General features: G+C 34.8%; 1 protein-coding gene across 1 annotated transcript in view; it reads left to right on the top strand.

The window, feature by feature from the left end:
* The window catches only part of VPS13A (vacuolar protein sorting 13 homolog A), a 118,347-nt gene that overhangs the window by 34,836 nt on the left and 67,417 nt on the right, over positions 1-16,094 (top strand). The window contains exons 15-25 of the mRNA XM_015812644.1: positions 3,945-4,074; positions 4,341-4,435; positions 5,025-5,167; positions 5,662-5,863; positions 5,959-6,073; positions 6,199-6,335; positions 7,061-7,193; positions 8,638-8,755; positions 11,364-11,502; positions 13,211-13,298; positions 14,199-14,368. Of these exons, the coding sequence (XP_015668130.1) occupies positions 3,945-4,074; positions 4,341-4,435; positions 5,025-5,167; positions 5,662-5,863; positions 5,959-6,073; positions 6,199-6,335; positions 7,061-7,193; positions 8,638-8,755; positions 11,364-11,502; positions 13,211-13,298; positions 14,199-14,368 (1,470 nt within the window). The remainder of the gene's footprint in view (positions 1-3,944; positions 4,075-4,340; positions 4,436-5,024; positions 5,168-5,661; positions 5,864-5,958; positions 6,074-6,198; positions 6,336-7,060; positions 7,194-8,637; positions 8,756-11,363; positions 11,503-13,210; positions 13,299-14,198; positions 14,369-16,094) is intronic.

Here is a 16,094-nt window from a genome sequence, read left to right as displayed (position 1 = left end):
CCAGGGAGGAACAGCCAAAATGCCCCCTCGGCTTATGCGCGGGTCACCAATTTTTCCCAGTTCTCTGTGGGAAAATCGGTCCCTCGGCTTATACTCGGGTCGACTTATACTCGAGTATATACGGTATTTATAAACCTCCACTGGCTGACAGGAAGTTCCTCCTGACATCTTGCCTGAATCTACTTCATTGTGGTTTTCCATTGATTCTGGTCAGTCCTATCCTGTCTAGTCTACCCCTTCTTTGGATAACATTTCAAATATTTGAATGCTATCCCCTTAGTTGTCTGTTCTATGGCCTAAAAGTATCCAGTATACAACCGTTCCTCACAAGATTTTATTTCTGGCCTCCCCTTCACCATCTTGGAAGCTCTCCTGTGAACTTGCCAGTTAGTTACCATCCCAAGTATTCCAAATGGCCCTGACCAGGACAGGGTAAAATGGATGAATTACTTTCCATCGTCTGGAATGTGTGCTACTATTAATGCAACAAAGCTATTATTAACTTCTCACTAACTCCAATTCTGTTACTATCACCAACTCAGGAAATGGTGGAACTACTGTAAAATGGTAACATCTGCCCCCAACTCTCAGAAGCAGCACCAATGAACACTGGTCATTGGTACTAAGTTCACCTGAGAGGTGCAGAAAACACAGGGTATCTCCCTTTTCCATCCTGGTTAAGCTGACAAGTGTGATTTCTGTCATGTTCCCAGGCTTGAACTCTGACTCTTACAGAAAATCCACTGGGTAAATATTGCCCATTTAATTGGATTGAGAGAAGACTTTTTCAGGAGAGAGTGTATCTTCTTTTCTCCATTTCTTTTACTCAGTTGAACAAATGAAGGTTCCCTTTGCCAGTTGTCTGTATATTTTGAATGCCAAAACTTTAATTGTGCATGAAGGTTCCAACCATGTATGCATATCAGAGGCTTGGATAGGGAATAGGGACAAAAATTGTTTCTCCCAGTTTTAATTCAACAAGAGTTAAGATATCTCTTTTGCGCTTCAGAACAAGAAAAATCTGGCTTGGGATTTTTGACATCACACTTTACAATCGCATTACTTGGCGATGGAAACTCTGTAGAAATACATTAAAATAAGTTTGTATTGTATGTAACATTTGTACTTTTCTTTATAGGAACTAGAGAAGACGTTAGATGTATTCAGCATCACCCTAGCAAGACAACAGGCAGAATTTGAGGTTAATGTCTTCCAAACTATACTGTACAAAATGCAGTGTCTTTAGTTCAGCATTAAAATGTAAAGTATAAGTATAATGTAAAACCATCGAGATTATGAAATTAGTACAGGTAGTCCTCGACTTAATAACAGTTCATTTAGTGATCATTTAAAGTTACAATGGCACTGGAAAAAAAGTGACTTATGACCTTTTTTCACACTTAAGAACATGGCAGCATATCCATGGCCACCTGATCAAAATTCAGGTACTTGGCAGCTGGCATATATTTATGATGGTTGCAGTGTCCTGACAAGCAAAGTCAGTGCGGAAGCCAGATTCACTTAACAACGGTGTGACTAACTTAACTATGGTGATTCATTTGACAACTGACAAGAAAGTTCTTAAAATAGAGCAAAACTCACTTAACAATTGTCTTGCTTAGCAATAGAAATTTTGGTCTTAATTGTCGAAAGTCTAAGACTACTTCTATTTATAACATAAAAACAGTGTAGGTCTAAATGTGTGACTATAAAGTTGAAAGACAGGTTAAAACTAAGACTGCTATAAAACTAAAAATGTTAAAAATGATAATATTAATGATAACTGATGAATATGCTGCTAAAAGAATAATCTGCATCAGCAAAAGCTGTAATTGTATAATCGGAGATTAGAAACAACAATAAGTCATGGGCTGTGTCCAGCTTGGTCAACTCTAGCTCACATTTGACTCCTGCAAATTTTGCCATGTAGTCTACAGAAGCTGATATTGAATGTTATGAATGATTTGGAGTCAGAGTGTAATGGGCAGATGTAGAATTGGTCTGAATAACCTGATAGGTAGCAGGAGAATGAGCATAGATGTCTCTGTAAAATAAGAAAAGGAGGATGTGCTCAGTGGTTTCAACTTGCCCGTCATTTCAAGTGTAGAGGTATTCCAGGAAAGAAATCCTGTCTATTACTTCTAACATAGCCAAAGGTTGTCAAACGAGCCAGATTGAAGGTCCTTCTGTAAGATGTGCAGCCAGTGTTGTTGTGTACATTAAGTTGTTAAAGATGGAGAGGTTTGGAGCCTTTACTAAGTCTGATTTGTGCTATACATTCATTGCCCAGGAGTCGCTGAATTGCTTCCTTAGCTCAGGAAGAGTTTGGAGGGAAAAGGAACAAGTTATAACAGTTTGGCCAGCAAGGTTTATGTCCTGGTTGACTGTTACCCATTCTTCAGTGGCAAGGGTACTACATCATTTTAGAATGAAGATGTTCTTAGGGAAAATTTGAGTGTAGACAACCATTCTTTGGCTTCCACTTTTACCAGATCTTCCTCCAGTCACAGACTGTCATTAATCACTCAGAGGGGTACTTCAAATACTCTTTAAGAATGAGAAATGGACAAGCTCTAAAGAGGCAGAAATGCCCAACTGAGCTCTGTAAAATTTTTGTTTTTAGTAATTTAATGACTACAAGTATGTAGAAACCTTTTTTTAAAATCAGAATAACTTTAGAATGGAAAATATATTTATCTGTATTGGGGAAAATACAGCTGCCAGAGCCCTCCATAGAATCTGGAACCTGGAAAATCACCACCTGGTATTTAAGCATAGAATCTCCCCCTCCCCCCCCAAAAAAAAAAATATCAGGGAGAATCAAGTCAGAGTAATCTTGAATTTTCTTTTCACTCTCTTTCTTAGGGCTGAGCTGGTGTTTACTATTAACTGTTCTTGCATTCCTTCTGCAAAGTCATATCTGTACTCCTCTATAGTTACCCAAAATATGAGCACATTTTCCTTTGGAATTGCTATTGGAGGTCTAAAGCAGAAAGGTGGGATGAGTAAAGAAGAGGAAAATATTTTTCATCTTTGAATGGGTAGACAGAAATTGGATCGAGTCTGGATCCATAGCTCTAAGGTGACAGTTTAAAAATATATTCAGACAGTTTTATATAGTCTTATGATGTGTTTTGAGAGGTTTGAAATTCATGAGACGAGGGGGCTGTTTATGGCAGCCCTGCATGTATTTTGTGTGAAATATTGGCAGTGATCCCCATCAGTTGACAAAGCAAATTCCTGGTCATTGTCAGGAGCCGTTTAATGAAGTTTACTTGAACTTTTCTCCATTTAATTATTGTGCATTATAAAAAGCTCCTGAGCTTTTTATCTTTGCTGATAAGGTAGTTAAGAACTGCAGGACCTGGATGACAATATTTGCAGCTAGGGGGGTACATGTTTTCTGAAAGAGATTAATGGTGATGGCAAGGGATCCAGCTGGCTCTCCTAGATTTCCTATTTCTCTGCTCCAGGAGGTTAAGAGGGGGGGGAGCATGATTTTGTAAAGGATGTAATCTTGAAGGGTGAGAGAGGATTCCTGATTCCCAGGGTTATTAATCTGTTGAGTATGCTGAGGCTGGAGCTGGAAAGTCATCTGTCTATTGTGGATATTTTGATTCTGGCAGTGTGATGGTAACTTAAAAGGATTGCCTAAAATTCTTCATCAATTACAGGATAATACTGTTCAAAGATGAAGCTCCAAAAAGAGTGTTAGTTAATCTTATGCACAGAGTTAAAATAGCAATTACTACTTTTTAGTACTATGAATTTATATTATGAAAACAGTACACCTGCTTCAGATTTACCCATTTCGAAGAAATGCTCAGATTTGGTTGCATTTCCCCAGGCACCTTGTTAGGTTTTCTTTATAACTGATACAATAAATAAATTATTTGATGTTATACAGTTAGTAATGTTAATTTGTGTTTTGTTTTGCATAATAGGCTATTAAAGCTGGATTAAAGATTTTCAAACCAGGTGCTAAACAAGATGATGAAGACTCTGGTGGCTGGTTTAGTTGGATATGGGGTTGGTCTGGAGGAAAAAGCTGTGAAACAAAACAAGAGCCAAAAGGTATAAAGATGGCAGTTTTGATCCAATAATTTCTGTAATGCTGGAGTGAGCTTTCACTATGATTAAATACAGACTATCTTATCATAGTACCTTTAGCTATTAGAAAAGGTAAAGTTGGTTCAACTATTGAAGTAGATTTAAGCATTCAACAAAGCTGTAATCATAAAAGAAAAAAATGAAACCCTTATGTTGTGTGTTTGTTATAAAATGCTACCATATGAAAATGTGCTTGTTTTGTTGAATGTAGTAAAAATTTGATATTGCAGGTATTGAACAGTTTATGACTCCACAAGAAAAAGATAAACTCTATGCAGCAATTGGATATAGTGAAACTGCTGTCGATCCAACATTGCCAAAAACGGTGGGTGTGATTTGGGTCAGCAAACATTGGACTTTTAAAAGCAGTCATGTATTATAATGAACAATGATATCTAGAGTACAAATAATACATAGACCTATGCATTAAGTCACTTGTTTGTTTGTCTGCTTGCTTACATACTGAAAGGTAAATAAACCAAACTTTTGTATTGGGATAGGACGCATGAAAACTGTAAGCTATGGGCCTGTAGGGCTTTGTCCTAAATCCATTTCCTAGACATAAGGCTTAAGTGAGCTTAATTGCCATTAGAATAATGGAGAATCTTCTTTGAGGAAGGGAGGAATTATCTGTGGGGTCCAATAATATTCTAAATATACCATTTAGAATATACTGAGTGAGCTTTTAATTGTTTACAATTAAATTATTAGAATTATTATTTTTAAAAATTATTTTGAATAATTAAGTTAGAAAAGGCATTTCATTAGGAGACATTTTTCTTATATTTGGTGTTGTGTGTTCAGTCCAGTTCACCTACTTTGAATTTCATACATAATGATTAATATTCTGAATTTCAAATATAATCATTATAAAATGTTCTTCTGATCATGATATTTTTTGTTAATTTGCATAGTATGAAGCTGTGAAGCTTTATGTAAAATTAATAAGCATGTCAGTGCTAATCAGGGAAAACAAGGAGAAGCCTGAGCTGATAAAGCTTGCATTAATTGATCTGCGTACGACAGTAACACAACGCCCTGGTGCTGAAGCAATAAGGTAGGCATTTATTTAAAGTAGGTAAATAGAAATATAGTTTAAAATGTTGGAGGCTTTCTCTGGGTGAGTGGCTATGAGTTTTTAGGAGTGTTTTCTTTCTGTATCGGCTTTGCTCAGTCCCTCTGGTTTTCATTTTGGTTTTGTGCTCTTTGATAGCTTTTTTCCAAGCTTGTTTTTCCTCTTCATATGAAGAACCTTGACATTTGTTTTATGGAAGATAAGATTTTTATAAATATGCCCATGGAAACTTTTTTCCCTTTGATCCTGTACAATGATGTGAGAAAAATGTAATTGGCAAAAAAGTCAAAATCCTTCATACTTTCCATTGCAATTTTCTGATTATTACATTATGAGAGCATAGAGCAAAAACTTTGTAGTAACTTCTTTTGATTAGTAGAATATTTTGTTCGTTCATCTGTATATAGTGTGTATATTATATTCGTTTATGTATTTGCGCCTTTCTGTATATATATCCTTTGTGTTCTATTTTTCAGATTTGAATCAAGTGTAAGTGCATTTGAAGTTCAGGGCATGGCTCAGAAAAAAACAGTACCCTGTCTGCTGTCCTCTCACACAGTCCATTCACTGCACAATGCATCACTTTTCACGATAATGTTTGAAACCAATCCCTTAGATGAGAATTGCAATCAGAGACTAATAATAGAGTCACAGCCTTTGGAAATAATATATGATGCCGTAAGTAGAAAATGCTTATTCTACAAATTAAGTTTCAAAAAGACCTAAATTCTATATTAAGAATATACATCATTGTTCTTTTCTGTGCTTCTCAGATAACTGTGAATAGTTTAGTTGATTTCTTCCGACCCCCAAGTGATGTTCATTTAGAGCAAATAACTTCAGCAACCTTAACAAAATTGGAAGAATTTCGTGATAGGACAGCTACAGGTAAACTACATTTTTACACATACGCATACACACTGAATTCACACTGTAACAGCTATCATAATGTGAGAAGCAGAATCTAGCCCAAGAAACTGATATTAATGCAATTTTTTTACTTTTTTCTCTAGGATTAGTGTACGTTATAGAAACCCAGAAGGTCTTAGATTTAAAAATAAATCTTATGTCTTCCTATGTCATTGTTCCACAAAATGGATTTTATGAAGCTACATCAAATAAGCTACTTTTGGATCTAGGTCATTTAAAGGTAACCCCTTCAAATTCACCAAAAATGCTTATATTTTATGTTTATGTTATTTATTTTATAACCACTGACTGACCTTATCTGAGCTCAACAGAGTTTATTTCAGGCCCATGTTTAACCTGGGATACTACCTGGTTGGGAGATTTGGGAATATGGCTATAAATTAGATGTGGGGACAGAGGGCAAACTAAATGACAAACCATTTCCATACAGTTGTCATGAATCTGTCTTAAATTAACCAGGAATCAATTTTTATTTAAAAGATACTTTAGCACACACAGAGAATGCTATATAATTCAGTTAAACCATGTACATTAATTTCCACAGTTTTGAAAATGTCCATGTGGTGATATAATTTGAAGACTTAACAGTATTAGGCAATTTATATACTTTCAGAAGTTTAGTATTATAGAAATGGGAAACGGGCCATGGATTCAGTCCAATCTATCAGGCTGATCAACCTTAACCTGTAGAAGAAAACAGCCACACAGTCGCTTTGGGGTAGGGCAAAGGCTAGACATTAATAGAATAAGAAATGCTCAAGGAGGCAAGAAGTGCAAGATGAGATGGAGAGGGTAACATTCCTGATTTTGCTCTATGTAGAGAACAATGTTCCATGCAAGGTAGTTCAGGGAGTGTTCCCTGATTGATTTGTACAGAGCCCTTCGCTTTATTTGTAATCTATTCTTGGAGTATGTATTGACTATTTCTATTATTTTTTTTTTTAGATGAGTAGCAAAAGTCGGTCTACCTTGTCAGATATCAAAGTTGGCGAAAGTGCTCTTGAAGATATTATGTCAAGAGCATATGATAAGTTTGACATTCAACTCAGTAGCATACAGCTGCTTTATAGCAGACATTGTAAGTATTAAATTTTGTTGATTTTTTAAGGAATAATATGGAATATCCTTCCCTATGGTTTCTGTTCATTTGAGCAAGTTATCACTTTTAAGGAGATTCATCTATGTTAGTTCATAATATTAGGGCATTGATTGTGTCAATAATATTAAGATTGTAGACATGTGCTTAGAAATATGGGAATCCCAGAACATCTCATTATCTCCATAGTCCAAACAGTACACAGAAAAACAGACTGGCAAAGAGTGAGAGAAGATGGTATACTCTTCCATTATTTAACTTCTATCCTGAATAAGTATTGAGGAAAACTGAATTGGAAGAAGATGAGTATGGTTTTAGAATTGGAAGAACTAGCATCAATACCCTGCTTCAGAGAAACATGACAGAAGAGGGAGAAGCCATCTGTCCCAGCTCTGTCTGCCAAACTGCTCTGTAATAAGAGTATGTTATGTAGTTGGGCATAATGGTTCAGTGACTACTGTACCGATTTCAACAGTGATTGTTCTTTTATAGCAATAGCTATAAAAGAATAGCAACCAAAAAATATATTTTCCTATTTTTCAAGACATTAAGATTTAGTGAATTCATAGCCAGTAACACAAATTGCATAGGAACAAATGTGACTCTGCTAACCAGCAGTTCATTTGATAGAAGCAAATTGCAATTTATTTATTGCGATTTACTTTGCAAATTGCAAAATACCTCTTGGTAGCAAAGAATCAGAATCCCTACTTCAAGTGGAATCAAAATATGGCATCCTCCAAGGCCTGGAGCATAGCAGAGGAGGCAAGCAGCAGTATTGATATTGAAACCAGCAGCAAGACCACTACTAGATTATACTCATAACAGGGCCCCTCTGAAATCCAGGATCCTCATAGGAGCCAAGAAAGACAGTGTAGAAGCACTTAATACTTTTAGAATACAGCAGGCATCTCAGCTGCTCTCTTCCATTATTAGAATACTAACTGGAGAAACAGGAACCATCGGGCAATATATCAAGAAGCTAGGCTGTGAGGTCTGGTAAGACAACGACAAAGAAAAGCAAATCGGCTTACCAAGGCTCATCCAGGCAATTTACGATACTAAGGAGGGACATGGGCATGTCCTGGGCATGGTTTACCTACAGAGTATAAGAGTTGCAGCGAAGACACTCTACCCCCTAAGTTAGTTCATATGAAACACAGGACCATTTCAGAGCAAAGGAACTAGTCACCTTGCCTTTTGAACGGTCAAACAAACTATCGTTCCTTTGCTTCTATCTATTGGGTTGACCACAATAAAGATGCCACTAAAACTAGTATAAAGTTGCTCTTTGTAACTTTAAATTAGCATCAGCATTGATGTAGCCAAGCTTTTTAAAACTGATGAAAAATACTTGGAAAGCATCTGCTGCATTGTAATATAATTGTTTTTCAAAGTTTCTTACAAGAGATATTTTCATTTCTAGATGAAAACTGGGAGGAGGCTCGTAGGTTACAATCCTCGTCTCAACATATCCTGCAACCTCTAGATGTGAAAATGGAACTAAACAGAGCAATGGTTGTAACAGATGCAAGAATGCCTAAGTATGACTGCAACAATTATAATTATTTTTATTATTACTATTACTACTGTTACTATATGTATTGTTCATTTGGTGGAGACTGTGATCACATACTTCTTCTGTATCTGTTGACCTTCTACCAGTCAATCCAATAGACATTCTTTTAAATCAACCACTTGGTACAAAAAAAATAGAATATTGAACCCAGGAATCAAATCGAGAAATTAGACCTATATCCTAGATTAGATTTTTAGTTTACCAGGTGTAGCTGTTTCATAGTAACATCATTTTATTGCCAGATAAATCATCTCAGGTAGTCCTCAATTCATGACCACAATTGAGCCCAAAATTTCTGTTGCTAAATGAGACAGTTGTTAAGTGAATTTTGCCCCATTTTACGACCTTTCTTGTCACATTTGTTAAGTGAGTCATGGTAGTTGTTAAAAATATGTTTGTTATTATTATTATTATTATTATTAATTATTATTATTATTGTTATGTGAATTTGGCTTCCCCATTAATGTTGCTTGTCAGAAGGTCACAAAAAGGGATCACATGACCCTGGGACTCTGCAACTGTTGTAAATATGAATCAGTTGCCAAGCATCTGAATTTTTTCATGTGACCATGGGGATGCTGCAGTGGTCTTAAGTGTGAAAAATAGTCCTAAGTCACTTTTTTTAGTGCCATTGTAACTTTGAATAGTCACGAAACTGTTGTAAGTCAAGAACTACTTGTATTGAGATAAAAGTCTGGTCGTGTAAAGCCGTGGCTGTGGCTTATTTAGTGCTCAGTTTTGGTGGCTGTCAGAAATGACCTTCAGATTTATTTCTTGCTTTGGGATGTATGTTCAAGCTGGTAATTCGGAGTTTTAGAGAAAGTGCTTCATTATTTTAATGTATTTAATATTGCTCCTGATGTTGATTTTCCTTTCAAAGTTTTTTTTTCATTTCTCTCCTGTTCTCTATTTAATAAGTAGTTAAACTTTGTATATAAAGCTACCCACTGTATTTTTTTCCTCCCCACATTTGTATATGACATGGATTATCTAAATTTATCTCATGCCTGGGTATTGGATTGTTCCTATGGTTACCTTGGTAAATGATTTGTACTACCTAGAGAAGGGTTCAATCATTCCTTAATCCTCAATTCAGTGGATTCTGGGTGTACAAAACAATAAAAAGTTAAAAAGTTTAAATTAGATAGACAACCCAGATTAAATAATCTCATAAACAACAAAATCAAATTAAAATAAGGATCTTAAATAATAAGCATAACAATAACACCATCAAAGAACAATATCTGCCTTTCTAAAGTCCTTGGAAAAAATTCAATAGGTGGACTAAAATGCCAAATCCAGTCTAAACATCTTGCTAACTGTGTGACCAACCATAATAAAAAAAACCAAAGCCAGGTTTTCAAAGCTTTCTGTAAACTTAAGAGAGAGGCCAGGTTTTTTACAGTAGCAGACCTGGAATATAGACCAGTAATATAGCATTTTAGTTTATATTTAGGGCCAGTGAATCATGGTAATAAACATGAGTGTTGGATAATCCAAAAATTGCATGTATAGCTTTTTGAGTTGAGAAAGAAATATACTTAATTTGTTTCTTTCATAATAGAGATGATTAGAAAATGACTACCTAGTACTTAAAATCTTTAGTTTGTAGTATATCTATTCCATTTAATATCCTGCTGTGTTATTAGTTTATAGAGATGTAGGCATATATAATGCATTTTCTATTTTTACACAACTTGGGGATACCCGAAATGGCACAGTTTTTCTTTTTATTAACTTAGTATCAACCACTGAATTCAGTTTCTCATACTCATGATTACAGGTAGTCCTCAACTTACAACCACAAGTGAGTCCAAAATTTATGTTGTTAAGTGAAATATTTGTTAAGTGAGTTTTGCCCCATTTTACAACCATTTTTGCCACAGTTTTTAAGTGAATCATTGCAGTTGTTAAGTTAGTAACACACTTGTTAAGTGAATCTGGCTTGCCCATTGACTTTTCTTGTCAGAAGGTCACAAAAGCTGATCACATGACCCTAGGACACTGCAACAGTCATAAATATGAGTCAGTTGCCAAACATCTGAATTTTGTTCACGTGACCATGGGGATGCTGCAACGGTCGTAAGTGTGAAAAACTTAAGTCACTTTTTTCAATGCCATTGTAACTGAACGGTCACTAAATGAACTGTTGTAAGTTGAGGACTGTCTGTATTTGCAAATGTGAAATAATCTCAGTATAGATGTTGATGGAATCCTCTTGTACATTGTGAAAAGAAGCCATTTATTTTGTTTCTAATTCCAGGAAGCCAGTTGCCTATCTGGAATATATCATTTATATCCTAAAGCTGGATCACACCCTGAAGACATGGTTTTGCCAATGGGCATAGGGACAGGGAAATGTGGCAGAGCTGGTGCAGTGGCTATACTAATTGTTTTGATAAAGGGGTTTATGGGCTGTGAGTTGTGTGTATTTTATAATGTTTTTTATATGATTTTATTTTTATTGTTTTTAAAATGATACTTTTTGTTATTATTTTTATTTGTTTTGATTGTTTGTAAGCTGCACAAATCCTGGCTGGATTTAATTTTTCTAATGGTTATTCCTTTTTAAGGTACAAAATGTATGGTGAGCTGCCATTACTTTCTTTCAATATCTCAGATGAGAAATTGAAATCCATTCTGGAACTTGTTGATAGCATTCCAAAACCAAAAAATTCTTCTGATTCCACAGCTGTTCTACAACCTTCCAAGGCAAGTTTAAATGTTCATTTATAACATAAAATATTCTTGGGCAATCTAATCACAATGAAGTATTTGATCAATGTGATATTTCCTTGTTTTGCACAAAGAAAATAATTAGCAGAAATCATAAAAGCAAATATTTAGTTAATGCCTTTATTTTCTTTTTTTCCCCTCTGATAATTTGTCAGCATAGAAAAGTGGGCCACGGGCCAAAAGTTCTGTGAGGGAATAGCAATTAGGAAAAATTACAAGTTTTTAGAAGTTGTTTCAACTTCTCACTGTCTTGCTGCTGTGGTGTATTTGTCATAATAGTGATCTTCTTACTAACTGTCCGTTGCATTAAGGTACATTTCTTGTAGTTTCAGGAACTCAGCATAGAAGCACTAAAATTAGGTGCATGACATGAGAAAGAACCTTGAGGGAAGATGGTTTATTCTTATTCTGATAATTCGTACTATCATGTGGACTATTAACGGGATGAGAAAGAATTTCTCATTCTGTCTTTCCATCCTAGCCAAGATAAGTCTATTATATGAATCTCGAATTAGTTTTTGAGAAGAGGTAATGGGCAAAATAATCAAAACTTAATTTATAAAAGGCTGTATAGTCAATTGAGATCGAGGAGTTCATTTTTATTAGAGCTTACTCAGAAGCTGCAAATTTGCTTTTGAATCTGGATTTGACTTTAATTTTCAGATACTGGCCATCAGTTTTGGCTAATAGGCAAGTCACCAGTTTTAGCTAGTAGACAAGTTACATTCAGACTATGGGATTGTTAGGTAACCCTTGTTTAAAGACCATTTGTTTAGAAACAATTCGGAGTTACTGCTGTGCTGAACAAATGGTAGCAGAGCACAGGGTTACAGAGGCAGTGGAGTACCAAGTAGCCAAAAGGGCAGAGATGAGGGTTAGATAGGCAGATGTGGGGGAGTTGAAGAAGAGGCAGTCTCTCACCTTACCGAGGTTTGGGAGGGAACAAGCAGGGTCTTCGGTTAACAGTGTCAGCTAGGACTGCCTGGATTGCCATCAGTTAAATGACACACTGTGACACTGCACTTTACAACTGCATCACTTAGAAACAGAAATTCTGGTTCCAACTACTGTCATAACCCAATGACTACCTTCCTGTTATATGGCTAATTTTGTGAAACATTGAAAAATTCATCTGGTACATAATATAGTCATATTTACATGCTCTGGAAGCATGCAGTTTCTGCTTTGAGAAACAGTGTTGGGTTTTGGTTTGTTTCTGAGTTCAGTTCAAAGAGCTACCAGGTCATCTAAGATTAGGAGAAACTGAAGGTCTATCTTCTGCTTACTCGCTATACCTGAAGCATTCCATCTATTCTTGATGTCTGAGACCAGATGGAAGATATGTTTAAACTGTTGAACAATAACATTGCCCCTCAAGTACTTTTGGTCCTTCTGCTAAATAGCAACTCCTGTGTTGTTTTGTTTCATTGTTTTTCATTATATTTACTCCCTAATTGGCTTTATTATTACCATCGCATGCTTTCTTAAAAAGAGGAGATTTGTAACTTGTCTCATTCTAATGAGCTGTTGTATGTTGATATTTTGAAATGTACCATTATTATTGATGATGTTATTGTTTTTACTGGCTTTGAACAACCAGAAAAAATAAGTAAATATTTATATTAGCCAAGGGAGCCATATATTCCTGAATTAAAGAAGATTACATGTTGCTTTTGTACTGCAGCTTCAAGCATCTTCTCTGATAACAACACCTCAAATGTCGACCTCGGTACTTCCATTTTTAGAAGCTCTTTCAATAGCTGGATCAAGTGGTAAATGTTCATTTCATGTTTATTTAATCTAGTAATGTTCACTTATAAAATACGTTGCAAATGTTAGACAAAATACTGGATAATGAGATCTGTTGCAAGGAATTAATGCTTATCAGAAGAATGGGAAATAGCTGTGATACCGGTGAGAACATGTTTCTCTTTGCTTTTTTATATGGAAGTAAAAGTTGGCAAGGACAGATCAATCATAATAGTATGTGAATGCTGTGGAAATTGGTACTTAAGTGTGTGTTAAAACAACAGGAGGTAAGATCAAGAATGAATGGATGCAGAATGAAATTTTTTAAAAAATGATGATCAATGAATAGGATCAGATTGAAAAACTCTTACTTATTTTCTGCATGTTGTGTAACACGGGTTACCACGAAAGAAAATAGTTTAATAGGTATGTATGTATGCACCAGAATTTCATTATTTTATATTTCATGCAGTTTTTTTTCTATAGGGCTAATATATATTATTTAGGCAGACTAAAAATGAGCAGAAAATAAATTGGTATGCCTGGGTGATGTGTGTAGATCAGCAATGTTTTATGACTTCCACGTGTTAATCAGTAGCAACCAAGATCTTTAAATTGTGTTATTTGAAATGAAAAAAGCTGGAATAAACAAGATTCTATTTTTATGTAAAAGCACTATAATTCAGTTTTATTCCAATATTCAAAAATAGTCTCAGAATTATTACCTCATATGCCTTTTATATTAGGATATGTATGATAGGTCTTAGAGCTACCATATATAAAAACAAATACCTAAATAGAATCTCATAAATCTAAAGTCTGCCTATGTTAGATGTAATTATTGGGTTTTTCTATGTAACACAAATAGGTCGAAATGATAGTATGTTTTAATAATTATTATTTTTCCTTGAACTATTTATTAGAATCTGAAGATGAATTTTATGATGCTCCAAGTAGTCCTTTGGAAGACCTACCATTTTTTGAAGCACCTTTGGGCTCACTGAATAGAGCTAGTAGCTTCCGAAAAAACACAGCAAAACCAGAACCTTTGAAAAATATGACTGATTTCCAATTAAGATTTGAAATATCTGAGGTAATGCTTTATTTTTTACTATTAAAGATTTATGACCATTTATGTCAGACTTTTTATGTATATACTTTCTTTCTGAAATGTATGTTCGTGTCTTTATTTTATCATTATTACTATAGTTGCTTTATTTCTGAATGTGATTGGCATCGATATCTCCTTACATATATGGCTAGATTGAACAAAGACTACTTTGCTATATTTATCTTTAACAGCTATGTCTCAAGTTCTGATATTGCGGGAACAAATTCATTTGATATTTCCCTATCTTCCCAGAGTTCACAGCAGTCCATCATCTTAAGGACTACCAGGGCATTACCAAAATACTTTTAAGATGTGGGTTGTCAATAGGTACTGTGAAAGGAAGAAGCGTTAGGGAAACTACAAAGTTATTTAAGGCTTCCAGTGGGCCAAACCAAAGGGGCTAAAGGAATGAGAGAATCAGGAGAATCTTGGTTTCATTTTAAATATATATTGGTGGCTTTCCATTTTTGTTATTTTTTTCAAATTTTATTGTACATTACTCATCAATAAATGCTATAGCACTTTCATGTATAGAAAGCGGCCTGCACTGGCTCAGACCATAGCCATATATCTCAGTGTTATTCTTCATGATTTTGTGTAATACCTGAATGAATAATTAACTGTGCAGCGCTCAAAACATGAATATTTTTATATGGGAGATATAATTTTGATAAGAAGACTTACTGGTAGATGATTCTGTTTCTTACCTTTCCTGTCGGTTCTCTTTAAGTCACTCCACTAGTAACATCATTACGAATTTTCCTTATGGCTGTTGGAGCAGTACTGAGGAGAATGAATGAATGAATTGATGAATGAATGAATGAGTCTGTATACAGATATATTTATCTGTATTTGACCATATACAAGTTTTTTTTTCTTGTACTTATTTCTCTTCAATTTTTATTATTCAATAGAATTTTAATAGACTATAAGTGATGGCATCTGTTTACTTCCAGCATCTTTCTCCAATGAATTTAGTAACACTATAACCAGTGAAAATATATTTCATAGCTGCCTGGACCAGTTATTTAACCATTTTTACAGTTTAGGCCTTAAAAAATCCAAAATGTCATTTTTTAATTCAGAAACATATAATTAAACACAGCATACAATCATGCTTAAAAGTTTGTGACAGTATTTCTGCATAAATATGATCTAAAATATGATCTGTTTTCCACACAAGTACTAAAACAAGATAAAGAGAACCCAATTTTGACAAATGAGTCAAAATATTTTATTTGTTCATTTATTTATTGAAGAAAATGATCCACAATTACATATGAATGAAGAATGCACCATGGAAGACGGTGGGTGGAGGGGAGTAAAGCAACCAGTGTTCAGTCACATTTCCTTGGATAAAGGCTTATTTTTTTATCAACTGTGATTGTAGCAGTGGCCTTATTGGGCAGTAAGAATTAATACAGTCAGTTTGAGAGAATGTACAAATAATTTATTTTGACAGAGATTTTGTATTTTATTACTCCAGTGTAGGAAAAAATATTTTCTTTTGTTTGAAACAAACACTTCATTACATGGTGTTACTTTAGAGTAAAAGAAGATTTGGTTTTCCTTTAACTGAGTTAATAATGAATGGAAATGTAGTCATAGGCTTTGACAAATTTAGAATTATTGACATAACTTTTGGTGGAAAAATAACTATACACATACCTCAACCTACGACCACAATTGAGCCCAAATTTTTCATTGC

Source organism: Protobothrops mucrosquamatus, unplaced genomic scaffold, assembly GCF_001527695.2.
Source record: "Protobothrops mucrosquamatus isolate PMUCROS unplaced genomic scaffold, P.Mucros_1.0 scaffold_64, whole genome shotgun sequence".
Classification (NCBI taxonomy): domain Eukaryota; kingdom Metazoa; phylum Chordata; class Lepidosauria; order Squamata; family Viperidae; genus Protobothrops; species Protobothrops mucrosquamatus.
The sequence above is the reverse complement of the archived record's forward strand: the minus strand, read 5'-3'. Positions and strand labels throughout refer to the sequence as shown.